General features: G+C 42.2%; 1 protein-coding gene across 1 annotated transcript; it reads left to right on the top strand.

Annotated features, from left to right (window-relative positions):
- Nucleotides 1–1164: 1164 nt before the first annotated feature.
- On the top strand, nucleotides 1165–24684 carry LOC101687397 (zinc finger protein 791). Its single transcript, XM_013054125.2, has 5 exons — nucleotides 1165–1369; nucleotides 19759–19880; nucleotides 20216–20342; nucleotides 20522–20582; nucleotides 21725–24684. Exons 2-5 carry the CDS (start codon nucleotides 19878–19880, stop codon nucleotides 23454–23456), a joined length of 1923 nt encoding a protein of 640 aa, XP_012909579.1. The 5' UTR covers nucleotides 1165–1369; nucleotides 19759–19877; the 3' UTR covers nucleotides 23457–24684.
- Nucleotides 24685–27563: the final 2879 nt, after the last annotated feature.

A 27563-nucleotide genomic window follows, 5' to 3' on the forward strand; every position in this document is an offset into this window, starting at 1 on the left:
GGTGCCCCCTTTCCTTGCTCTTTCAAGGCACTTCCCACCTGCTTGGGAGGCCTGCCCTCCCTGGACACTTCCATAATCAGAGTAATTAACCTTTTCATTTGTTCCTGGAAGGGATATGCTGTCAACCGAACCTAGAGTGACCCCCACCCCCCACCCCCAGCCTGACTCTTCAGGTGACAGTTACAGGAGGGGTAACATGGTATATATGTTGTAATACACTTTACTTAATTATTCTATTAATAAATAGTCCAGATCTTTTCATATCAATACGTGCCACCCTTTGTTTTCAAAAAAAAGTAGGTATGATAATGAGTTTATGCAAGCAATTCTTTCTAAATAGACAGTTGGATTTTAACCAATTTTGCCACCGAAACCATGAGTAAAAACTCAGATTGCCAAATTACAACAAACATAAACAAATTATGTTCTTTTCAAACAGAATTTCTTAAGATTTTTATCATCACATATATTGAGGAAAGAATGTACAAAATGTTTTGCGGTAGGATTTGCTAATAATATAAACATCCCCGAAGTCATCATCAAGATTCCTAAGTGTGGGCAGTAGTGAGAGTCTCATGTTCCCCTCCGTGGCTCGCCTCTGTCCTGCCCCTTCGATGGCCGCTGTCCCCATGCTTTGTTTATCCGCGGTACCTTCACAGTCTCTTATTTGTCCCTAAGCAGTGTTCTTTCCGTTTTCCTCCTGTGACCTTTGAGCAGGTAAGTATCCACGGAATGACGCTGAAAGGCTTTCCAGTGGGTTTTTGCCTCAGTAGGTCTCTGACCTGCGAGCACCTGAGGCTTCGGGGCTGGTCTAGGACTGTGGGGTTCAAACCTCCCAGCACGCTAAGTGGCCCAAGGCTTCGAGATTCTTTCCAGACAAACGAGTGCGGTTGGGGGGCGTGGTGGGCAGAAGACTCCCTGGTGGCAGACGGTCGAGGATCCAAATGGAACCAGACTCCGCACTAAGTGAGGTCACTTGGGCCCGTGCTGGTGAGGAAGGGTCCCGGCTCCGTGAGTGGCCTGGCGGCCTCGCGGTTCAGAGCGACGTCCTCGCAGAGACCAGGTGGCAGCCCGCCGCCCGAGCAAGGTCGACTCAAAGACGTGACCTCCGGCCCGCTGTCACTCAGGCGGGTGGGGGCGGGGCCTCGCGCACGGCCCAATCAGGGGAGTCGCTGGAACGGTACGTGCGGGCGACGCGCTGTGGACGGTGGGGACTGGGTGCCGTCGCCGCTGTCCGGCTGAGGCTCGCATCACCTCGCGCTGTCCTGAAAGGCTTGGGGAGCTTCCGCCACATCCTCTGTGGCCGTGAGCCCCGCCGGCCGCGGCAATCGCATGGTGGTCGACCCGGTACCCCAGAAAGCGGGCAATGGTGAGTGTGCGGGGCCGGGAGTCGGGAAACGGGGGCGGTGGGACCGGCTGGAATCGGTCGAGGGGGGGAACCTGGCTTCCCCGCGGTGAACTCCGGAGTCTGGGGACCCGAGGCCGCGGGTGGCGCGGCACGCAGCGCGGGGCGGCCCGGCCGCAGGGACCCATGCCATCCTGTCCCGTCCCTGCGTGGCCGCGATCCCCTCAGATCGGGCGGTGACCACAGGGAGGGTCATCAGGGGACGGTCATGCCTCGGTCTCCCGGGTTCGTGCGCGGGAGATGCTGTGGTCTATGGGGTCCCCTTCCTCTCTCCCTGGGGGGACCCAGTATCCCTGCACTTTTCCAAACATTTGGGGAGTAGGGTCTCAAAGTCACGACCCTGTGCCCCCAGCCTAGCTCTTCATGGGACTGGCAATAAATGCCTCAATTTCCAGATCTTTCCGTGTTTTCTGAAACGCCATCTTTCCTCTCCAGTTCAGAGCATCATTATTAACTATTTGTTCTCCGGGATGCATTTCATATTTCATATTACGCAGTATTTTATCATTTATCCACAGAGCCATGGATGGCTCTTTTTAAAGGTTTATTTTTGTGGGTATTTTACATGAGAAGAAAGCGGAGAATAACCACCTGGAACTGTTTTATGAAATCTTTGTGTCCCGACCCCCAGCAGGATCTTCCCTGGACACTGACATCCTGTCGGATGTCCTTTGAGTGGAGGTTCTTCCTTAAAACTTTCCTGGTGATCTGTCCTGTCAGCATTGCCCTCCTTGCATTTGTCATTCTGAAAAGATTTATTCACTTGAGACTTCACTTGGGAGACAGTATAAAGTATTTCCAAAAAGGTGAACTTCAGAAAAAAAAAAAAAGAATTATTTCTTCCTATTTGTTACAGTTAGTTCCCTTTTTTCTTCTAAGTGGGTACAGTAATATTCTGAGATCTTTTAGTTCTTTCAGGTGATTTTAAATGGCATAGCAGGGCCCAGACCTGTGACAATAAGTGTCCCAACCCAGTTGTTTACAAATCGATTTATTTTCTTGGAAATAATGGACATTTTCATTTTCTGATAGTAGAAAGTTGGTTTTCTGGTTGAACTAGTACAATTCCTTAAAATTTTCTTTCCTCCTTTACACATAAACACTGATGTGTGAGATTTTGCGGGATTCTTGAACCCCTGGGTTTCTGTCATTTAAATGACCAGTGGTGGTCCGGAGCGTTGTGATTGGGGAGCAGAGGCCTGAGGCCAGTAACTCCCAAGCTGAGACCAGCTCTGAGCTGGCAAAGGCACAGGGCGTTTTCTTAGTTAGTCCTAAATGTTTTTGTGTGTTTGGGTTTTGCATCCGTGATACAGGTGCACTCAGAGTGGAATTTGTGTACTGAGAAATTGTGAGAGTCTGGAGTTCTGTCTCCTGGACAAGATGTTTATGAATTTGGGCATTTATTAGGGTCACAACCTTAAACTGAATCTGCCTGAGAGTTTCCTTTCCTGGGGGAGGAAGTTCCCATAAGCTGCCCGGAGAAAGTAGGGTGTGCGGGGCTCCTAGAGCCCATTCCTGCAGGTTCTCGGGTGATCCTCTCCTGCACCAGGGGCTGACCCCCTGTGGAGGTGCTGTCTCACCTGGGAATGTCTAGAGCCCAGCTTGGAAGTGGGTTTAATTTCTGAATATGGGTTTTCCTTCTTAGCTCTGGGTAAGCAGGCTGCTTATCTGAGCGGCCTTGAATGTTTGCATTTCTTTCCTTGGCATTCTTTTTTATCTGTTGCATACTCCAGTCCTTTCAGTCTAGTCTTCCTTAGTAGTTTGCAGTTTTATTTCCTGTCTGAATGGGTAAGATTTTTTATTTTTATTTCTCGGGCTTTGAAAATGTAAGTTGATTGAGAAAAATGTGTGAGGCAAGAAAATCTTGAAACCAAACAATTTTTATTCCTTTTAGGCACAGTCTCAAGCTGTGAGGTGGGCATATTGAAGTTCTCAGGCACATTTTTTCATCTTTATTATTATTATTTTTTAATATAAATGTTTTATTTTTGGGGGGCACCTGGGTGGCTCAGTGGGTTAAGCCTCTGCCTTTGGCTCACGTCTTGATTTCAGGGTCCTGGGATCGAGCCCCGCATCGGGCTCTCTGCTTAGCAGGGAGCCTGCCTCCCTCTCTCTGCTGTTCTGCCTACTTGTGATCTCTCTCTCTAATAAAGTCTTTTATTAAAAATACTTTATTTAAAAAAATTTTTTAAAGATTTTATTTGACAGAGAGAGAACATGAGAGGGGGAAGGTCAGAGGGAGAAGCAGCCCCCCTGGTGAGCAGGAAGCCAGAGCCAGCCTCAATCCTGGGACTCCAGGATCATGACTTGAGCTGAAGGCAGTCACTCAACTAACTGAGCCATCCGGGTACCCTAAAGATTTTATTTTATTATTATTTATAAAATATTTTATTTATTTATTTGACACAGAGAGAGATCATAAGTAGGCAGAGAGGCAGGCAGAGAGAGACAGGGGAAGCAGGCTCCCTGCTGAGCAGAGAGCCCGATGTGGGGCTAGATCCCAGGACCCTGAGATCATGACCTGAGCTGAAGGCAGAGGCTTAACCCACTGAGCTGCTCAGGCGCCCCTAAAGATTTTATTTTTAAGAAATCTCCACATCCAACTTGGGACTTGAACTTACAACCCTGAGATCAAGAGTCGCATGCTCTACTGACTGAGCCCGCAGGACACCCCTCATTTCTCACATATAGAGCCGTTTTTGTATGTGCAGGTCTCCAGGGAACTTTTTTTTTTTTTAAGATTTTATTTATTTATTTGACAGAGAGAGATCACAAGTAGGCAGAGAGGCAGGCAGAGAGAGAGAGGAGGAAGCAGGCTCCCTGCTGAGCAGAGAGCCCGACGCAGGACTCGATCCCAGGACCCTGAGATCATGACCTGAGCTGAAGGCAGCGGCTTAACCCACTGAGCCACCCAGGCGCCCTCCAGGGAATTTTGATGTTTAAAAGGCTTTACTATTTTTTTAAGGCAAATGAATTTGTTTTAATTGATGTCAGTAAAACTACCCGAGCTTATGTAAATCTTAAAAATCCTAGTAGGTTTCAGGATTTAAATGCAGTCCCCTAATGCAGTGCAACATACTGTTCATTCCTGACAGTATCCCTAGTGTGACATGTGGCAGAGGGACAAACTGTGGTGTCCCTTGTCCTTTTATTTATTTGTCCCTTGTCCTTTTAGTTGGAGCACTAAAATTTTTCATTTTTTATGGGCTGCACTTTTATACTGGCTAGTACTTAAAGAATTAGATCTTAGAATGATTTCCTGTGTAGAAAAGTTTAAATTAATTTTTTAAAAAGATTTTATTTATTTGACAGAGATCAAAAGTAGGCAGGCAGACAAAGATGGGGAAGGTGGCTCCCTTTGGAGCAGAGAGCCCGATGCGGGGCTCAATCCCAGGACGCTGGGATCATGACTTGAGCCGAAGGCAGAGGCTTTAACCCACTGAGCCACCCAGGCATCCCAAGTTTAAATTAATTTAAAATTGAATTTAAAGTAGCAAAATATAGTGGTAAAATATAGTGTATATAAGTGTGTAAAATATAGTGTATATAAGTGTGTTTCTTTTGTATTAATTGCATGCTAAGGATTACAATTCATAAAAAACTAGTAGACCAGAAAAAATGTCAAGATACGAAAAGACGAAAGTTCAGGGTTTTTTTGTTAGAGCATTTTATGTTTACGGAAAAATTGATCACAAAGTACAGAGGTCCCGCTTGACCTCTCTGCATCCACAGTTTGCAGTATTTTTTACATCTCCTGTTCCTGTGGTGTATTTGTTACAACTGATGGAGCAGTAGTCCTGGCCTGAAGTCCGCTGTTGATACAAACATAGATGTTTTGTATTCAGTACAATCTGTGGGTTTTGGTAAAGGTACAATGACAAGTGTCTATCATTTCTTTTTAAGATGTATTTACTGATTTTGGAGAGAGCACGTGCATGTGTGGGGAGAGGCGGGGTGAAGAGGAGGGAGAGTGAGAGTCTCAGGCCGACTCTGCTGAGCGTGGAGCACGACGCGGGACTCCATGCCAGGACCTGAGATTGCGACCTGCGCCAAAACGAAGAGTTGGGCGCTTAACCAACTGCTCCACCAGGCACCCCGTGTCCATCATTTCTCTCTAGTATAGAATAATCTCTTGCTTTCCTAAAAATAGTCTGTGCTCCCCCTATTTGTTCAGTCAGCATTCCCTCCAACACCCCAGTCTCTAACCGGAAAGATTTTTAACGTGCAGAATGTCCTGCACTTAGAAACTGCATTTCAGGTGGCGCCTGGGTGGCTCAGTGGGTTAAGCCGCTGCCTTCGGCCCAGGTCATGATCTCAGAGTCCTGGGATCAAGCCCCGCATCGGGCTCTCTGCTCAGCAGGGAGCCTGCTTCCTCCTCTCTCTCTGCCTGCCTCTCTGCCTACTTGTGATCTCTCTCTCTCTCTGTCAAATAGATAAATAAAATAAAAAAAAAAAAAAAACTACTGCGTTTCACCTTGTGCGAGTGTCTTCTTTCACTTAATATACTTTAAAGGTTCCTGCTGGTGTTTTGTTGGCTTTATCCTTTAGTTCTTTTGATCACTTAGCAGTATTTATCACATGCGTATATCATGGGTGTTTCCTCATTCTGCTACTGAAGGATATCCTGCTGAACTCTTGGCAGTTATGAATAAAACATCCGTAAACATTCATTTGCATGTTTCTGTGTGAGTACGAAGTTTCAATTAATTTGAGGAACTACCAAGGAGTATGATCACTAGATCCTTTGGTGAGAGTATGTTTAGTTTTATAGGAAACTGCCTGTCTTCCTAAGTAAGCTTACCATCTTCCTTTCCTACCAACAGTGAATGAGATTCTTGTAGGTTTACATCGTCACCCGCGTTTGGTGTTCTGAGTTGTATCCTTATAAATAAGTGTCTAGTGACACCCATTTATATTCTAATTCCCTGATGACATTTGAAGTTAAACTTCTTTTCATATGCTTATTTGCAGTCTGTGGTGTACAGTCTTTTGTGGTGTGTGTTCAGATCATTTGCTTTTTTTTTTTTTAATCATTTGCCCATTTTAAATTGGATTTTTGGGGGCGCCTGGGTGGCTAGTGGGTTAAAGCCTCTGCCTGCAGCTCAGGTCATGATCTCAGGGTCCTGGGATCGAGTCCTGCATCGGGCTCTCTGCTCTACAGAGCAGAGAGCCTGCTTCCTCCTCCTCTCTCTCTGCCTGCCTCTCTGCCTACTTGTGATCTCTGTCTGTGAAATAAATAAATAAAATCTTTTTAAAAAATTGGATTTTTTGTCTTAGCTTTAAGAATTCTTTGGACATTTTGGGTGTCCTTTATCAGATAACTGTTCTGTAAGAATTTTCTCCCTGTATGTGACTGTTCATTTTATTTTTCTTTTTTCAAGATTTTATTTTTATTTGAGATAGAGTGAGAGAGAGAGAGCACAAGCAGGGGGCGCAGCAGAGGAAGAGGGAGAAGCAGGCTCTCCACTGAGCAGGGAGCCCGGCACGTGGCTGGATTCCAGGACCCTGGATCATGACCTGACCGAGAGCAGATGCTTAACCCACTGAGCCACCCAGGCGCCCCGTGACTATTCATTTTCTTACCACTCTATTTTGTAGAACAGGATTTTTATTTTAATGAAATGAAACTTCCCATTTTTTTCTTTCATGGATCTTGCTTTTGGTATTGTATCTTAAAATACATCAGTTAATTCAGGATCATGTCCTGTGTGATCTTTTAGGGGTTTTTAACTTTAGATTTATATATATATAATATTTTTTAAAGATTTTATTTATTTATTTGACAGAGAGAGGAAAGACAAAGATAAGGTCAGAGAGTCTGATTCCAGGACCCTGAGATCTTGAAAACAGAGGCCTTTGAGCCACCCAGGCGCCCCTACAATATGTTTGTTTGTTTATCCTTTGCATGTGGATAGCCACTCTTTCTAGCACTGTTTGTTTAAAAGAATTTTTTCAGGGCACCTGGCTCCCTCAGTCCATGAAGTATTTGACTCGTAATCTTGACTCAGGTCATGGTCCCAGTGTCCTGGGATTGATCCCCATGTTGGACTCCACACTCAGAATAGAGTCCGCTTCAGATTCTCTCTCTTCCTCTGCCCCTACCCCTGCTCATGCATGCGTTCTCTCAAAATCTTTTTTTCTTTTTAAGATTTTACTTATTTATTTGACAGAGATCCCAAGTAGGCAGAGATGCAGGCAGAGAGAGGAGGAAGCAGACTCCCTGCAGATCAGGGAGCCCGATGTGGGGCCTGATCCCAGGACCCTGGGATTATGACCTGAGCCAAAGGCAGAGGCTTTAAACCCACTGAGCCACCCTGGTGCCCCAAATCTTTTTTTTTTTTAAAGACTTTTTCTCTATGTATTGCCTTTTTGTCCTTTGTCAAAGGTCAGTTGACTGTATTTGTGTGAGTCTGTAGGAAAACAGTTGACTGCTGCTTCCTTCAACCTTGCTGTGCTCTGTTACTGATTTTTTCAGAGTGATCTCTGGAATTGCTGGGGGCTCTATCAGATAGTCTACATAGTAAACCATGTGCTATGTAATTCACAGGTTTATTTTTTGCTTCTCAATCTATATAACTTTTATTTCCTTTTTTTGCCTTACTGCATTAGCTAGGTCTTCCAGGATGATGGGGAATAGGAGTGGAGAGAGGAGACTCCGTACCTTGCTGGTTAGCTTACCAGAAAAGCAACGAGTCTCTTGCCATTATCATCGTGTTAACTACAAGATTCATGTCGATGTTCTTTTCCAAGAACAGGAACTCCTCCCCTCTATTCCTAGTGTGTTACCGTGTGTGTTGAGTTCTCACATGTTTTTTCTTTTTCACCTCCTTGTACTCCTGATAGTAGTAATCTCTGTCTTCCTTCTCTTCTCACTTAGATTGACTCAACATGCACCAATTCCATTCGTCATTTCAGGGAACTAGCCTTTGGCTTTCTTGATATTGTCTCTTCACTTCCTCTAACTCTTAATGTCTTTTATAAGTTTTACTATTTTATTTTCCTTATTTTTATTGAGATATAACTGACATGTAACAGTTTCAGGTGTACAACATAATGGCTCAGTATTTGTGTATACCATGAAATGCTTCCACAGTTTAAGTCTAGTTAGCATCCTTCATTGCACATAGTTACAGTTTCTTTACTTACCATAGAACTTTTAACACCTACTCTCTTAGCAGCTTTCAAATATTCAGTGTTAACGGTGTTAAGAGCTGTGGGTACCATGTCGCATGCTGCATCCCGTGACTTATTTTATTACTGGAAGGTTTTTTTTTTTTTTAAGATTTTTAAATTTTATTTGTGAGAGAGAGAAAGTATGAGAGGAAAGAGGTTAGCGGGAGAAGCAGACTCCCCGCTGAGCAGGGAGCCCGATAAAGGACTCGATCCCGGGGCTCCAAGATCATGACGCTAGCCGAAGGCAGTTGCTCAACCAAATGAGCCATACAGGCGCCCCTATTACCAGAAGTTTGTACCTTGTGACTCCCTTCACCCATTTTCCCCACCCTTCACCTCTGGCAACCACCAGTTTGCCTTGTGTATGAGTTTGTGTTTTTGTTTCAGTTTTTATTTTTTTATAGGATTATTTACAGAGAGAGCTTGTGTGCACGCATGGTGGGGAGGGGCAGAGGGAGAGTCTCAAGCAGCTCTGCCTAAGCATGGAGCCCGATGTGGGTCTTGATCTCACGACCCTGAGATCATGACTGGAGCCGAAACCAAGAGTGGGATGCTGAACCGACTGTGCCACCGGCTCCCCTGTGGTTTTGTTTTCAGATTCCACGTATAAGTGAGATCATACAGTATTTGTCTTTCTCTTCTGACTTTTCCTCTTAGCATAATATTCTCAAAGTTTATGTGTTAAAAATAGTAAGACTTTGGGGTGCCTCAGTGGGTTGAGCCTCTGTCTCTCGATTTTGGCTCAAGTCGTGAGATAAGGCCCCACGTGGGGCTCCGCACCCCTGGAGCCTGCTTAAGTTTGTCTCCCTCTGCCCTTCCTGCTCTCTCAAAGGGGCAGTATTTTATTCTTTTTCATGGCTGAATAATATTCTATTAATGCATATCAGTTTGTCCATTGGTGAACACTTGTTTTCATATCTTGGCTATTGTAAGTAATAATGCAGTGAATATAGGTTGCTTATATTTTTTAGAGTTAGTTTTTTTCTGATAAATACCCAGAAGTGGTATTATTGGATCACGTGGTCATTGTAGTGCACAAAGGTTCCCTACATCCTCACCAACACTTGCTATTTGTCTTTTTGATGCCAGCTGTTCAGACAGGTGTGAAGTGATAGCTCATTGTGGTTTTGATGTGCCTCTCCCTGGTGATCATGATGTAGAGTACCTTCTCATGTACCTGTTGGCCACCTGTGTGTGTTCTGTGGATAAATGTCTGTTTAGATCCTCTGCCCGTTTTTTTTTTTTTAAGATTTTATTTATTTATTTGACAGAGAGAGTGATCACAAGTAGGCAGAGAGGCAGGCAGAGAGAGGGGGAGAAGCAGGCTTCCTGCTGAGCAGAGAGCCCGATGCAGGGCTTGATCCAAGGACGGTGAGATCATGACCCGAGTTGAAGGCAGAGGCTTTTAACCCACTGAGCCACCCAGGCGCCCCTCCATTTTATTTTTTAATTGGGTTCTTTTTTTGGTGTTGAGTTTTAGGGGTTCTTTATGTATTTTGGATATAACCCCTTGGATATAACCAGAGATACAATTTGTAAATAATTTTCTCCCATCGAATAGGATTTCTTTTTAAGGATGATTTAAGGATTTCATTTAAGGATGATTTCTTTTGCTGTGCAGAAGCTTCTTAGTTTGATATAGACCTACTTGTTGACTTTTGCTTTTGTTGTCAGATCTAAATAGTCATCTTTAAGATTGATGTTAAGGAGCTTATCACCTGTTTTCTTCTAGAAATTTTATGGAGTCATGTCTTACACTCAACGTCTTTAATCCATTTAGAGTTGAGTTTTGTGTATGGTGTAAGAAAGTGGTCCAGTTTTCCCGGGACTGTTTATTGGAGAGACGGTCCTTTTTTCCATTGTAAATGTTTATTTCCTTTGCTGTAAATTAATTCACCACAGAGTGTGGGTTTATTTCTGTATTCTCTGTTCTATTCTATTGATCCGTATGTCTGTTCTATGCCAATGCCTTATTGTTTTGATTACTAGGGCTTTGTAACATAGTTTGAAATAAGAGAATGTTGTGCCTCCAGATTTTTCTTAAGATTGCTTTGGCTATTCAGAGTCCTTGTGGTTCCATGCAGATTATAGGACTGTTCTATTTCTGTGGAAATGCCATTGAGATTTTGACAGGGATTGCATTGAATCTGTAAATTGCTTTAGATGGTGTGGATATTTTAACAGTAGTAATTCTTTCAATCCACTGGGCATGGAATATCTTTCCATTTATTTTGTGTCATCAGTTTCTTTAATCAGTGTCTTACAGTTTTCAGTATATATGCCTTTCACCTTTTTGATCAAGCTTATTCCTATTCTTTTTGATGCAATTGTAAGTGGACGTCATTTATTTATTTTAAAAAAGATTTTATTTATTTATCCGAGAGATAGTGAGTGAGCACAAGCAGGGAAAGCAGCAGGCAGAGGGAGAAGCAGGCTCCCTGCTGAGCAAAGAGCCCAATAGGGGGCTCCATCCCAGAACCCGGGGATCATGACCTGAGCTGAAGGCAGGTGCTTAACCAATCTGAGCCACTTAGGTGTCCCCTGGACTATTTTTTAAATTTTATTAAGTTTTTCATTTTAATTTCAATATAGTTAACATACCTTTAAATATTTTTATGGAGTTAAGGTTGATTGTTTTCTTAATTTTCTTTTTTTTTTTTAACTTTAAACAAATTTTTATTACACAAAAGGAACGATCAGAAATTAAGAAAAAGTGAATATGTTTTCTTAATTTCTGATTGTTCCTTATTAGTGTAGAGGAATGTAACCTTTTTTTTTTTTTGGTGGAATCTTTAGAGTTTTCTGTATACAGACAGTTCCCAACTTAATGATGGTTCAGCTCAAGATTTTTTGACTTTTTGATGGTACAAACGCAACATACATGCAGTAGGAACCATATTTTGAATTTTGATTTTTTCCATTCTCAGTATACAATTCCGTGTTCTCCTGTCCTGGGTGGCAGAAGCAGCCCCAGCTGTAGCTTCCAGTCAGCCCCACAATTGTGAGGGTAAATGACTGTTACTGTTAAAACCCTTCTGTCCCTATACAACCATTCTGTTGTTTTTTTTTTTTTTTTAAGATTTTATTTATTTATTTGACAGACATATCACAAGTAGGCAGAGAGGCAGGCAGAGAGAGAGGAGGAAGCAGGCTCCCTGCTGAGCAGAGAGCCCGATGTGGGGCTTGATCCTGGGACCCTGGGATCATGACCTGAGCTGAAGGCAGAGGCTTTAACCCACTGAGCCACCCAGGTGCCCCAACCATACTGTATTTTACTCTTGGTATGGTATTCAATAAACAACATGAGAAATTCAACACATTGTTAAAAAATAGGCCTTGTTGGGCACCTGGGTGGCTCAGTCAGTTAGGTCATGATCTCAGGGTTATGGGATTGAACCCTGTGAAGGGCTCTTCACTCAGCAGGGAGTCTGCTGGAGAGTCTCTCTCTTGCTTCCCCTTTATCCCTTCCCCCAAACAAATCTTTTTTAAAAAGGCTTTGTAAAAAATAGGCTTTGTAAAAAAAAAAGAATTTGGCTTTGTGTTAGCTGATTATACCAACTACAGGCTAATGTAAGTGGAGTATGATTAAGGTAGGTGACACTAAGCTTGTATGTTCATTAAGTTAGGTATATTAAATATATTTTTAGTTTTTTTTTTTTTTAAAAAATTTCATTTGAGAGAGTGAGAGCACATGAGCTGGGGAAGGGGGCAGGCAGAGGAAGCATACTCCCCACTGCGCTGGGAGTCCCAACTTGGTGCTTTGGTCCTAGGACCCTGAGATTATGACCTGAGCTGAAGGCAGGTGCTTAACCTTCTGAGCCACCCAGCTGCCCCTACATTTTCAATTTAGAGATATTTCCAATTAATGATGTATCAGTACATAACACAATCATAAGTTGAGGAAGATCTGCAGAATATCCTATCATCTATAAACAGACCACTTCACCTCATTTTTTCTAAACTGGGTAGCATTTTTCTTTTTCTTGCATAATTGCCCTGGTAGAACTTTCCAGCTTTGTGTAGTGGGCATCCTCCTCTTGGTCCTGATCTTAGTGGAAAAACTTTCAGCTTTTCAGCACTGAGTATGAGGTTATCTGTGAGCTTGTCATGGCCTTTATTATGCTGAGGTATTTTCTCTGTGTACCACTTTGTTGAGAGTCTTTTATCATAAATGGATATTGAATTTTGCCATATGCCTTTTCTGCATCCATTGAGAAATCATGACTTTTGATCTTCATTTTGTTAATACGGTTTATTACATTGATTTGTAGATGCTGAACCATACTTGCATCATGGAGTTAATCCCACTTGATTGTGGTAGATGATCTTTTTAGTGTGTTGTTGGATTCACTTTGCTCGTATTTTGTTGAGGACTTTCCTAGCTTATGTTCGTCTGGGATACTGGACTGTAATGTCCTTATGGCATCTTCTGGTATTAAGGTAACACTGGCTTCATAAAATTAGTTTGGAAGTATTCCCTCCTATTTTTTAGTAAGCATTTGAGAAGGATTTGGTATTACTTTTTCTTCGAATGTTTGGTAGAGTTTACCAGTGAAGCCATCTGGTCCTGGACTTTGATTTGTTGGGATGCTTTTGGTGACTGGTTGACTCTTTTTACTAGTAATCAGTCTATTCAGATTTTCAGCTTTTTCATAATTCAGTCCTGATATGTATTTTGTTTCTAAGAGTTTATCCATGTCTTCTAGGTTGTCCAGTTTTTGGTGAATAATTGTTCATAGTAGTCTCTTATGACCCTTTGTATTTCTGTTGTACCAGTTGTAATGTCTTCTCCTTCATTTTTTTAATATATTTGAGTCCTCTCTTTCTTTTCTTTTAGACTCTAACGAAAGGTCTATCCATTTTATTTATCAAAAAAACAAAAACAAAAACAATATGGACACCTGGATGGCTCAGTTGGTTAAGCGGCTGCCTTTGGCTCAGGTCATGATCCCAGAGTCCTGGGATCGAGTCCCGCATCCCAGCTCCCAGCTCCACGGGGAGTCTGCTTCTCCCTCAGACCTCCTTCTCTCTCACTGTCTCTCTCTCTCAATAAATAAATAAAATATTAAAAAAAAAAAACCTCTTAGTTTCACTGATTTTTTTTTCTATTTTTAATTTGCATTTTGTTTATTTCCACTATGATCTTTGTTATTTCTTCTTCTAGCTTTGGACTTTTTTCTTCTTTTTCTAGCTCCTTGAGGTATAAATTTGGATTTATTTGAGATCTTTCTTGATGTAAGCATTAATTGCTATGAAATTCCTTCTTGGAACTGCTTTTGCTGCATGTTGTAAGTTTTGATACGTAGTATTACCATTTTCATTTTGTCAAGGTATTTTTTGACTTCTCAAGTTGATTATTTTCACCTGTTAGTTCGGTAGCATGTTAATTCATCTGCACATATTTGTGAATTGTCCAGTTTTCTCCTTGAGTTGATCTGTAGGCCCACCATTATGATTGGAAAAGATGGTTGATGTGACTTTAATCTTCTTTAGTTTATTAAGACTTGTTTTGTGGCCTAATATATGATCCATTGTGGAGAATGTTCTATGTGCATGTAAGAATGTGTATTCTGTTGCTTTTAGATGGAAATGTCTGTTAAAAATGGGTCACTTAATTTCAGTGTTTCCTTACTGTTTTTCTTTTTTTCTTTCTTGGTCTGGATGATACATCTAATGATAGTTAAGATATTAAAGTCCCCCACTATTATTGTATTGCTGTTTCTTCCTTTAGATCTGTTACTATTTGCTTTATATATTTAGATGGTATAAACTTTATATATTTTGAGGGTATAAACATTCACAAGTAATATATCCTCTTATTCATGCCTTTATCATATAATGACCTCCTTTGTCTCTTATAGTCTTTGTCTTAAAGTCTATTTTGTGTCAGACAAAATAGCTAGTTTTTTTTTTAAGATTTTATTTATTTATTTGACAGACAGATCACAAGTAAGCAGAGAGGCAGGCAGAGAGAGAGTAGGAAGCAGGCTCCCTGCTGAGCAGAGAGCCTGATGCAGGGCTTGATCCCAGGACCCTGGTATCATGACCTGAGCCAAAGGCAGAGGCTTTAACCCACTGAGACACCCAGGCGCCCCGTCCATTAACATTTTAAAGTAATTATTGGTCGGTATGTACTGATTGCCATTTTGTTCACTGTTTTCTAGCTCTTTTTGTAATTTGTTCTTTTCTTGGTTCTTTTGTGATTTGCTGATTGTCTGTAGGACTATGTTTAGATTCCTTTCTCTTGTGTGTGTCTACTATAGGTCTTTGCGATTCCCATGAGTTTACTAGAATAGCTTATGTTTAGTAATCTAAGTTGATAACAATTTAAGTTTGAGTGTATTCTAAAACTCTGCATTTTTATTCTACCTCCATTTTATGTTTTTGATATCACAGTTTGCATTTTTGTGTCTCAGTTAACAAGTTAGTATAGTTATTTTCATACTTTTGACTTTTAACCTCAACTTCATATGATTAACCTCCCACCTTTACATTAGTCTGAATTTCACTACATATTTACCTTTAATGGTGTAATTTGTACTTTCATATTTTCCTGTTACTGATTAACATCCTTCTATTTCAATGTAAAGAAGTCCCTTTTGCATGGCTTGCAAGGCCAGTCTAATGGTGATGAATTCCTTTAGCTTTTGCTTCAGTTGGAGAACTCTTATTCTCCAATTCTGAAAACTTTACTGAGTTGAGTTTTCTTTGTTAGCAGTTTTTTTCTCTTTTTAGAAAATATTTTAGGGGCACCTGTGTGGCTCAGTGGGTTAAGCCTCTGCCTTCCGCTAAGGTCATGATCTCAGGGTCCTGGGATCGAGCCCCACATCAGGCTCTCTGCTCAGCAGGGAGCCTGCTTCCCCCACCACCATCCCCCGCCTGCCTCTCTGCCTCCTTGTGATCTCTCTCTCTGTCAAATAAAAAAAAAAAATCTAAAAAAAATTTTTTTACTTATTTGTCAGAGAGCATGAGCTAACACAAGCAGGGGAAGTGGCAGGCAGAGGGAGAAGCAGGCTCCCCAGTGAGCAAGGAGCTGGATGTGGGGCTTGATTCCAGGACCCTGAGATCATGAACTGAGTTGAATGCAGATGCTTACTCAACTGAGCCACGCTGGTGTCGCTGGCACTTTTTTTTCCTCCCCCCACCCAGCACTTTGGATATGTCACACCATTCCTTTCTAGCCTGCAAAGTTTTTGCTGAAAAAATCTGATGATCTTATGGGAGTTATCTTGTACATAACACGTTTGGTTTCTCTCTCTCTCTCTCTCTCTCTCTCTCTTTTGCTGGTTTTAAGTGCCTCTCCTTATACTTTAGCTTTGACACTAAATGTAGAGTGCTTCTTGGTGTGAGTCTCATTGGGTTCATTGTATTTGGAGCTCTCTGGGATTCCTGAATTTGCTGTTTCCTTCTCCAGGTTAGGGAAGTTTTCAGCTATTATTTAAGTTTCCTGCTCCTTTCTCTCCTCTTTGGGAATCCAGTAATGCAGACTTTGGTCAACTTGATGTAGTCCCATAAGTCCCTTAAGTTGTCTTCACTTTTTTTCATTCCTTTTTCTGTATACTGTTCTGATTGGGTAAGTTCTGCCCTGTCTTCATTTTTCAGTTCAGTTCTTCTTCAGCTCTATGACTTCTGTTTGGTACTTTGTTTTCTTCTGCTTGTTGGAATTCTTTCTTTTTTCATCCCATTCTTCTCCTGAGCAAGGTGAGCATTTTTATTACTGTTATTTTGGACCCTTTATCGGATAAATTACCTATCTCCTTTTTGTTAAGGTCTTTTTCTAAGGTTTTATATTTTGCTTTTGGGGGGAATACATTGTTCTGTTTCTTTGGTTTACTTGACACTCTCTTGGTTTTTATGTGTTAGACAAAACAGCCCCCTCTCCCAGTTTTGAAGGAATGAACTCATGGAAGAGAGCCCTTTGTTGTCTCTCAGACCTTTGTGATTGTCCAAGAAGGCTATTTGTAATTGCTAGGCTCCTACAGTTGCTGCACCAGACAACTTTTAATAAATTCTATTTTCATATCATTCAGTATAATGATTTCTTCAGACTTTTTTGCTCCCAGTATTTAGAAGTTTTTATCTCCATGTCTTTGGGGTTTTCCAACTACTTTCCTGTTACTGATTTCTAGATTAATGCTGCTGTTTCCTGAGAACATATTTGTAGGATTTCTGTTGTTTCAAATTTAAGGTGTTTTAAAAAAAATTTTTTTTTCTCAACGATTTTATTCATTTATTTGACAGAGAGAGAGAAAGATCACAAGTAGACAGAGAGGCAGGCAGAGTGGGGGGTGGGGAGCAGGCTCACCGCTGAGCAGAGAGCCTGATGCAGGGCTCAATCCCAGGACCCTGAGATCATGACCTGAGCCAAAGGCAGAGGCTTAACCCACTGAGCCACCCAGGTGCCCCACAAATTTAAGGTGTTTTATAGCCCAGAAGGTGGTTTGTCCTGGTGAGGGTTGCATGTGCACTTGAGAAGAATGGAAATTTGCTGTTAATGACATATCCCATGGATTTCAATGAAACCTGTTGCTCACTGGTACTGTTCAATTAACTAGTCTTTCCTGATTTTCTTCCTGCTGGAACTTTTGCGTTACTGATACGGGGTTGTTGATAGGCCCATTTTTTGCCTAACATATTTTGCTATTCTGTTATATATACGAAAGGATTGTTAAATTTTCTTGGAGATTTGACCCAGTGATCATTACATGATTCCCTCTTTATCTGAAATTTCCTTGCTTTGACGTAGGCCTCGTCTGAAATTAATCTGCTCTGCTGGCTTTCTTTTGGTTACTGTTGGTGTGGTACATCTCTCTCCCTCCTTTTATGTATATTTGTGTCTTTATTTATTTATTTGTGTATTTATTTATTTGTGTCTATATTTGTGTTCTTTTTAATGTGCTGTTACAGTATCATTCGGCTGTAGGATTTAGACCATTGATGTTTAAAGTGGTTATTGATAATGTTGATTAGTAGCTACAGTGCTTTTTACTCTTTCTTGTTGTCCCTGTTTCTTTGGTTTCTGCCATTTTTCTGCCTTCTTTGGCTTTGATTGAACATTTTCTCTCTTCGCAGCATATCAATTATAGTTTCTTTACTTTGTTTTCCCGAGTTTACCTCATGTCAGAGTATTCCTAATTTTCCCCTGGCCCATGTAACATGGTCATTCATTTCACTTACCCAAAAGCTTATTACTGAATGCAAAAGTGAGGTCTATCAGATTTGTTAGTAAAAGAAAAGGTATTTTATTTTAGTTTCTTTCCTAATTCTCTTACGTACCTCCCAGTGAATTTCTTCTCGTGTTCTTTGAAAACCAGGTGTACTCGTGTCAAATTCCTCAATTTTTGCCTCAGAAAGTCCTTATTTCTTCTTCATTTTTGAAGAACAGTTCTAACCGAATTGTAGGGTGGTGGTGGTTTACTTTTCAACACCTGAAGTGTTTCACTCCAGTCTCTTTCTTGCTGAAATGGTTTTGGAAAGAAGTCCTGTTTGATTCTGACCTGCGTTTCGGTGTGACCGAGGTTGGTTCCTCCCCTCGCACGCCTGGCTTCCTTCACTGTATTCTCTTCATTTTGTATTTTTCTGCAGTTTGAATAGGATGTGCTTGAATTTGTGTTTTCAGTTGTTTGGGTTTTTTTTTTTCCCCCTTCATTTTCCCTTTTGTCTTCTCTTAGCTTCTCTCGAATGGTAGGAAGATTCACTTTTTCCGTTCCTTTCTGCCTTTCTTTTCCATCAGTTAGTCCCATTTTGTGTATTTGATCCTTGTCATTATCCCAAAGTTCTTGGAGAGTGTGTTGTTCTTTTTTTTTTTTTTTCCTGTTTGCTTAGGCCCCAGTGAAACAGATTCTTCGGAGGACAGGCCTTGTTAAGAATAGAATATTCTGGGCATATTTCAAAATAGCTTCTTTTCTGTCTCCAATTTTGAAGACTGTGGTTTGCCCTGTGTCCTCAGTTCTCTGGCGGAATCTAAGAAGAGTTGTTTCATTTTAAGTTTTTTGCTTTTTCCTTGTGAGGGAGAGACTGCTTCTGAGTTCATTATTTGACAAACAACAACCAGATCTCTGGCTCTGATTTTTTTTTTTAAGATTTTATTTGTTTATTTGACAGTCAGAGATCACAAGTAGACAGAGAGGCAGGCAGAGAGAGAGAGGGAAGCAGGCTCCCCGCTGAGCAGAGAGCCGATGCGGGACTCGATCCCAGGACCCTGAGATCATGACCTGAGCCGAAGGCAGCGGCTTAACCCACTGAGCCACCCAGGCACCCTCTGGCTCTGATTTTTGATGCTTGATGCGTACAGCTTTGAAACTCCTCCCTCCTCCTCCCTCCTTGGTCCGCTTCTATCCAAGACAGGGAGAAAGCCTAGTGCTTCCTGCTTTGGCAGCGGCAAGAGGTTCTGTTCATACAGGCTCCTGCCCTTGTGTGTGAACCTTTAGTCCACTCAGAGCCTCAGAAAAAAGTCTGCCTGCTTTTCCCTGGTCTCTCAAGCCATTTCATGCCAGCGTGAGAGGCCTGCCTTCCTCCCCGGAGACCTCAGTTCCAGAGTGAACGTGCTTACCCCTCGCGGCATTAGCTGGTGTCCTCAGCTGAGGGATTCCTGTACTTGGGGATTGGCTATGGTGCTTCTGTGCACCACGTCACAGCTCATAAATGAGAGAAAATGAGAGGGTCCCCTCTAGAGGGACTGGTCGGGAACTTCCTCCTGAAATTGGAGGATGGAGATTTTATGTTCTCTTGGAGGAGAACACTGCTGAATCCATTATTTCCTCCTCATGAACAGACTCACCATCAAACCATTGTGGATGTTCGTGAGCTCCCTTACAACCCGCAGCTCTATTCGTCAAGGTTAGCCTGGGCCAAGGACGCTGTTATGGTTTGACCAAAAAGAGTTCTTCTAGCACTTTCTTAACTCAGCATGTGTCCTAAAAAGTGAGAAGCAGCCCTGAGGCTCATTGGATGGGGTTTCTGTGGAGACCTCTGAGCCGTCGCTTCTGAGTAACTTCTGGCTAGGTGAACGGGACGGAGATACGGAAAAACGGATGCAGTAAGTACCGCAGCGGTGCAGAGGAGGGCTTCTGCACAAGAATATTTGCCTTTGTCCAGCTACGTCTGGCTACCTCTGATGGCCTGGAGGACTTCGGGCCGACACGGAAAGCTGATCCTTGTTACAAGTTGCATTTCCATAGGCCTCCGGGACGCTCGTGGCTGGTGCTGGGACTAGAACAAGCCTCCAGTTCTTCACTGTGTTTTACTCATTAAAACCTCGTGCAGACTCGAGCCCGTGCATCATGGAGTGCTGAGTTAAATGGTATGTAAGAAGGAAGGAGATGAGAACGTCCTTCTCAACAATAATTAGCGTGCTTAAAATAACACTGGTCTCATTTGTATAGCATTTCGCTCATTCCTCCAAGGTGCTCTGGACCCCACCATTAGAGAACAGTAACATTTAAAGTGATCACAGTAACAATGAGTAAATAATTTGCATGTGTTCATGATACTGTTAAATTTATGAGGAAGTGGGAACAGAAAGTAAATTCTCACGACCAAGACGTAAATGTTTGGAGACCACAGAATCACATACATAACATAACCTTCCTATAAATTGGGTATAAATCCCCAGTGCTGTCATTTGGGATGTTTTAGGATTCAGTGACCTTTGAGGATGTGGCTGTGAACTTCACCCTGGAAGAGTGGGTTTTACTGGATTCTTCGCAGAAGAAACTTTACAGAGATGTGATGCGGGAAACCTTCAGAAACCTGGCCTCAATAGGTAAAGATGATGACATTCTTACTGAACATTAGCAGTTAGAGAATAGGTATTTCTTGCCCATCAGTCTTGTTCTAACATGTGGGAAAAGCATACATTAGTAAGCTAACAGAGACCTAAAATCTAGTAATTTTTTATAATTTCTAAAAACATGGAATTATTTTTCTCCATTTGCATTTTAGGGAAAAAATGGGAAGGTCATGACACTGAAGATGGGTACTATACGCAGGGGAGAAAACTAAGGTGAGTCACACAGTATAGCAGTGTCCCACGTAGAATCCTTCTGTGGCATGAATTTTTTTTTAAGATTTTATTTATTTGACAGAGATCACAAGCAGGCAAAGAGAGAGAGAAGAGGAAGCAGGCTCCCCGCTGACCAGAGCACCCGATGTGGGGCTCGATCCCAAGACCCTGGGATCATGACCTGAACCGAAGGCAGAGGCTTTAACCCACTGAGCCACGCAGGAGCCCCGGCATGAATTTTCTAAAACCAAATTATTCAGAGGTGCCGGGGGCTCAGTCAGTTCTATGTCTTCCTTCAGCTCAGGTCATGATCCCAGGGTCCCGGGATGGAGTCCCATAGGGAGCCTGTTTCTCCCTCACCCTCTGCTTGCCACTCCCCCTGCTTGTTCTCTCTCTGTCAAATGGATAAATAAAATCTTTAAATAAATAAAGCCCAAAGTGTTCAAATTTATCCTTAAATTTTTTTTCACTGAAAATATTTACTTAAATAGGACATAGGTGTTCAGTGTTTGCAAAACTGTCCACTTGGAAATAGCGTAAAGAAAATCCCTGTATGTTGAGATGCCTGGGTGGCTCAGTCTGTTATGTGCCTGCCTTGGGCTCAGGTCACAATCTCAGAGTCCTGGGATCAAGTCCTGCATCGGGCTCCTTGCTCAGTGGGGAGCCTGTTTCTGCTTGCCACTTCCCCTGCTTATGCTCACTCACTCTCAGTCTCTAATAAATAAACAAACAACCCTGTAGGTTAATAATCTTTGTTTACATGATAACTGTGGCCAGTTCTATTTATGAAACATTCAGTCTATTAACTTTTCAAACACTTAAGAAAGGGCAGGAGACCTTCATTTTGCTGTAAATTATAAAAAATGTAATTCTAGGGGCACCTGGGTGGCTCAGTGGGTTAAAGCCTCTGCCTTTGGCTCAGGTCATAATCCCAGGGTCCTGGGGTTGAGCCCCGCATCGGGCTCTCTGCTTAGCAGGGAGCCTGCTTCCTCCTCTCTCTCTGCCTGCCTTTCTACCTACTTGTGATCTCTGTCTGTCGAATAAATAAATATTTTTTAAAAAAAGATTTTAAAAAGTGTAATTCTAGTATCCTGCTAATACAAATAACCAAGAAATATTCATATATTTCTCATTTTTTACAGAATTCATATGGTAGAAAAACCTTATGAAAACAAAGAGGATCACTGTGGAGAAACCATCACCCAGACTCCAGATCTTAATCTGAACAAGGAAAGTCCTTCTGGAATAAAACCATCTGAAGGTCCTCAGTATAGAGAAACCATCACCCAGACTCCAGATCTTATTCTGAACAAGAAAACACCTTCTGGAGTAAAATCACCTGAAGGTCATCAGTGTGGAGAAACTATCACCCAGACTCCAGACCTTAGTCTGAATAAGAAAAGTCCTTCTGGAATAAAACCACCTGAAGGTCTTCAGTGTAGAGAAACCATCATCCAGACTCCAGATCTTAATCTGAACAAGGGAACGCCTTCTGGAGTAAAACCATGTGAATGTAGCGTGTGTGGAAAAGTCTTTGTGCGTCATTCGTCCCTTAGTAGGCACATCAGATCTCACAGTGGACATAAGCCATATGAGTACCACGAATGTGAAAAGAAGCCATACAAGTGTAAGGAATGCGGGAAAGCCTTCAGTTACCGCAAATCTGTTCACAGACACGAGAGGACTCACACTGGGGAAAAGCCCTACGAATGTCAGGAATGTGGGAAAGCTTTCACGTGGCTCACGACTTACCGAAGACACATGATAACTCACACAGGAGAGGGACCTTACAAATGTAAGGAATGTGGGAAGGCTTTCAGTTGTTCCACTTCGTTGCGAACACATGAGAGAACTCACACTGGAGAGAAACCCTATCAGTGTAAACAGTGCGGTAAATCCCTCAGGTCCCCTCTGGGTCTGCGAATACATGAAAGAAATCACACTGGAGAGAAACCCTATGAATGTAAGCAGTGTGGGAAAGCCCTCAGTTGTCCCAGTTCCTTTCGAAGACACGAAAGGACGCACACTGCAGAGAAACAGTATGAATGTAAACAGTGTGAGAAAACCTTCAGCTCCCCTCTAGGCTTGCGGATACATGAAAGAATTCACACAGGAGAGAAACCTTATGAATGTGAGGAATGCGGAAAAGCCTTCATTTCTCTGTCAAGCATTCGAACCCATATGATCACACACACTGGGGATGGACCTTACAAGTGTAAGGAATGTGGGAAAGCCTTCATTTGTCCCAGTTCCTTTCGATCTCATGAAAGGACTCACACTGGAGAGAAACCCTATGAATGTAAACAGTGTGGGAAAACCTTCAGTTGGCCCAGTTCCTTTCGAATACACGAAAGGACACACACTGGCGAGAAACCTTATGAATGTAAGGAGTGTGGCAAAACCTTCATTTATCGCACAACCTTTCAGGGACACATGAGAAAGCACACTGGAGAGAAACCCTATAAATGTAAAGAGTGTGGGAAAGCCTTCATTTCTCCCTCGAGTGTTCGCACGCACATGATAATGCACACTGGAGATGGACCTTATAAATGTAAGGAATGTGGGAAAGCCTTCAATTTTCCCAGTTCCTTTCGGATACACGAAAGGACTCACACAGGAGAGAAGCCCTATGAATGTAAACAGTGTGGTAGAGCTTTCAGTTGTTACACGTCCTTTCGGACACATGAGAAAACGCACACTGGAGAAAAACCCTATGAGTGTAAGGAATGTGGAAAGGCCTTCATTTATCGCACTACCTTTCGAGGACACGTGAGAATGCACACTGGCGAGAAACCGTACAAATGTAAAGAATGTGGAAAAGCCTTCAGTCGTCCCAACTCATTTCGAAGGCATGAGCGATCTCACACTGAATAGAAACTTCCTGAATGTAAGCAGCGTGGGAAAAATGTCAATGGACCTTCATCTTCACATGTGAAAGCCCCACGGGAAAGCAGTCCAACAAATATAAGAAAGCCTGATACACATGAATCCCTATGTAATGTTCCAGAACATTATATGTAACCTCAATCATTGTAAAAGTTATAAATATATTGTATTTATCAGTGCCTCATTCTTAAAGTGGATCTCTGGACTGTGGATATTTACTACTTAATTTCAAAAATGAACATTGAGGTGAGATAATTCTGTAAGTACTCTTTTTACTGTTGTTTAAAGATTAATAGATATTTGTTTTCTCCTCAAATCAGTAACATTTTTCTCTTTCCATTTTAGAGTCTGATCCATGGATGAATCGAGGTGGTTTCTAAATGTGCGAGTAGGTTTAATTTTAAAATAATGGTTTAGAATTGTTGATAAATGACATTTTGGTATTTGTTGGGATTTTCCCACTGGCCGCCTCTGTCAGCTACTGGATCTCCATTACCCATCAAATATTCCATCTTTCTTAGGAGAAAACCAGTTTTTGTCACCGGCGTAATGTGACATTTCCTAGAATCTGTTCCCTTTGTGATTCTACCTGTAGCCTCACTTGCATGAGGTTTGGAAGGCCGGAGTACTGGAGGCGTTAGGTTTCAGAGCTGACAGACAGACAGAAGCTGTATAGGAGCTTGGAGGATAACCTGCTTATAACCTGTTTTCCTGATCGCTTGCCCTGCCAGTCAAGAGTGCCCTCAAAACCACAATTAACTGCCTGACTTCCATTTCTCAGAGGTCCAGGTTTCCACATACACCTTCACATGTTCTGCATCAAAGATCCACCACAGTTTGGATTTTCCTGCCAGTGCTCGTGCATCCAGGCGACTAATTGGAGCTTTCATGGTTGTAAGTATTCTCTGCTGCTCAGACTCTCCTCTCCTCTAGACTGCATTCATTTAAGGTCTAATTTGTGTAGTAAACACCTTGTTTTGGTAATACTGCTAGTGACCACGTGTTCCTGATTCCACTGCGATAGCTACAATGATGCCATCCAAAAGAACCACCTTGGACTTTGGTCCTCTGCTGTGCCGCGACTGTGAGAACTGGCCCCTCCCCCGTATCGGGCTGATTATGGATGTTTCCCTTAGTTCACAGCTGTGTGTAGTTCCTCAGTGTGTCTTCAAGTATGTTTGTATGTGATTAAAAGCAATGCATTTGTCAAACAAAACCTTCCATAGTCATTTCTTAAAACATTAACTGGGGCACCTGGGTGGCTCAGTGGGTTAAGCGCCTACCTTCGACTCGGGTCAAGATCTCAGTGTCCTGGGGTGCTTGGGTGGCTCAGTGGATTAAGCCTCTGCCTTTGGCTCAGGTCATGATCTCAGGGTCCTGGGATCAAGCCCCACATCGGGCTCTCTGCTCAGCAGGGAGCCTGCTTCCCACTCTCTCTCTGCCTGCCTCTCTGCCTACTTGTGATCTCTCTCTCTCTCTGTCAAATAAATAAAATCTTTAAAAAAAAAAAAAAGATCTCAGGGTCCTGAGATCAAGCCCCCTGTTAAGCTCCGTGCTCAGTGGGGATTCTGTTGCTTTCGCTCCCTCTGCCCCTCTCCCTGACTTGTGCTTTTGCGCTTGTCGTTCTCACTCTCAAAATCTTAAAATATTTTATTAACTGTTTTAATACAATTTGTATGCTACCAAATACCGAGTCTCTCATTTCCTGGGAGTATATATTAAAATATCCCATTGTAATTATGAATTTTCAGATCAGCTTTGTAATTTTGTCAAGTTTAGCACGCATTCTCAATATTAGCTTGTGTATACGTGCTGAGGTACTTTTCATTCTTTTACAGGTATAGTCTCTGTCATGAAAATAACTTCTCATTTGGTCAGTGTCCTCTTGCTAGACAAAACCCACTGTGTTTCCATCAGCAGTCAGCAGCAGTGTGATCAACTTCAGGAATAACGGGCGCCTCAGTGGCTCAGTTGGTTAAGCATATGACTCTCAGGTCGTGGTCTCGGGGTTGTGAGTTTGAGCCCCATGTTGGGCTCCAAGGTGGGCCTGGAGCCCTACTTTAAAAAGGACTGCTGGGGCGCCTGGGTGGCTCAGTGGGTTGAGCCGCTGCCTTCGGCTCAGGTCATGATCTCAGGGTCCTGGGATCGAGTCCCGCATCGGGCTCTCTGCTCAGCAGGGAGCCTGTTTCCTCCACTCTCTCTCTCTGCCTGCCTCTCTGCCTACTTGTGATCTCTCTCTGTCAAATAAATAAATGAAAAATCTTTAAAAAAAAAAAAAAAAGGACTGCAAACCCTAAATGACTGACTTATCAGTAAGAGAGTGTTAAAAGGACTTACATAATTTGGGTTTTTGCTAGGTGATTTGATTACTATTTAGTAAAGACAAGAAGTTTCTGGATGTACTCGATGCTTTGTGGAGGTAAACTTAATTCCACCATTGTTTTTACCTTCCAGAAAATAATTATGATTACCAGTATAGTGGGGCTAAGCCTATAAGAAGCTCCACTCAGACATATTTCTAAGAAGAGGAGAATTTTGGTCATTTTTGTGACTTAGACCTGTCTTTTTCCCATTTTGAAAAACATAGTTAAAAAATACCCTTCTTTTTTTCTTGATCCATCACGATCACCAAACTGCTTTGGTGGAAGTATTTGGTATTTTTCTCTTCAACACAGTACGATTTGGCAAGGCCAGTGCCAGTCTCCTACAACTGTTGCCCTTCCCACTTGTTATCTAAACACCAATATATTTCCTACAGTGAACTGACGGACACTATTTACCACAGAGAACCTCAGTGAAAATATGTAAATTCTCTCCTCTGTAAACTATGTTTAATATCTCCTTTTTAATGTCACTGAGCCTGTAAGTTTAGGTAAATTGTGAGAGAACAAAACCTAATGGGCGAAAAAAAGAGAACACTACTGTTCTGATCACGCCTTTCTTGCTCCGCGACTACTCTTGATGCTAATTTTTGAACATCCCTCCTCTGTCAGACACTGTGTACTCAAAACATACCCAAGCAAAAATAGTAAAATCAGCGTAGGATTTCAATATAGAGGCATTAAACACGAGTTATTGCAGTCTTGGTGCTCATATTTTTGTGGGAAAAGAGAGATGGTTAACAAATAGTAACATTTGGGATAATAAGAGAAGTACGGGCTTTGATAGAAAGAAACGACATTAAATAACAGGGAAGCTAGGAGTGTGTATTACTTTTCTATGAGGATAGGAGCCTGAGTGAGCAGGGATGTCACTCAGTAGTGAGTGACCCCTGGAATTCCCACCATGCAGTACGTCGTCAACACTCAGGAACAGCCTTGGTGTGGAAGTACACAGAGGGCAGTAGAAATGGAGAAAGTCCGGCATTGCTGTGATTAACAGTAACGATTCCCCATAAAGATACAGTCCTGGCTCATCTTCCTTTTTGCAGTTTTCTGTATGTAATTTGTGATCTTGGGTTTGGCCTGGGTATCTGGGGCTTGAAACTTACCACTAATTTGGGCCACAGATATCTATGGTATTTTTTCGTGTTTACTGTCATTTTTGAGAGCGTTTCAATTTACCTGTATTTAAGTTTTACAGTATTTGGCACCTAAATTTTGCTTGTGTACTAACTGCATAATATAAACCCCCATTAAGCCCTGGGGTGTCTCCCAGTTTGAAAAAGGGTTATGATAATCTGCCTGTTCTAGTTCTTCCGTTTATTCTGTGCAGAGAGAGCTATTTACACAAGCCCACTGCGATTTCCCAGTGGAAACATCAGAAATAGCTAACTTTAGAAGGCAGTTAGTTATTCAAGGAATAACTAAGGAAAGCTGCAGACACAAAGTATAATTTTGAGTAATTTTATGTAAAAGGAAATATCTTTCTGTAAGAGGAGTAATTGGAAGCTTTCTGTTTGACCCACAAAGCCCCACGGCCCACCTCTGTCCACATGTGTCATTTCCAAATGCTTACACTTCCAGCATGTGTGACAAACTAGACGGATATAAAAGTGACCATCGTGAATTTTATGAGCAAAGGAAAGTCAATCTTGTTCATTTTTTTAGTACTGACATTTTTTTTTTAGCATTGTCGCGGTAAGTTCACGGTTAT

This window comes from Mustela putorius, unplaced genomic scaffold, assembly GCF_011764305.1.
Source record: "Mustela putorius furo isolate JIRA1106 unplaced genomic scaffold, ASM1176430v1.1 tig00000095_pilon_pilon_pilon, whole genome shotgun sequence".
In the NCBI taxonomy this organism is placed as follows: domain Eukaryota; kingdom Metazoa; phylum Chordata; class Mammalia; order Carnivora; family Mustelidae; genus Mustela; species Mustela putorius.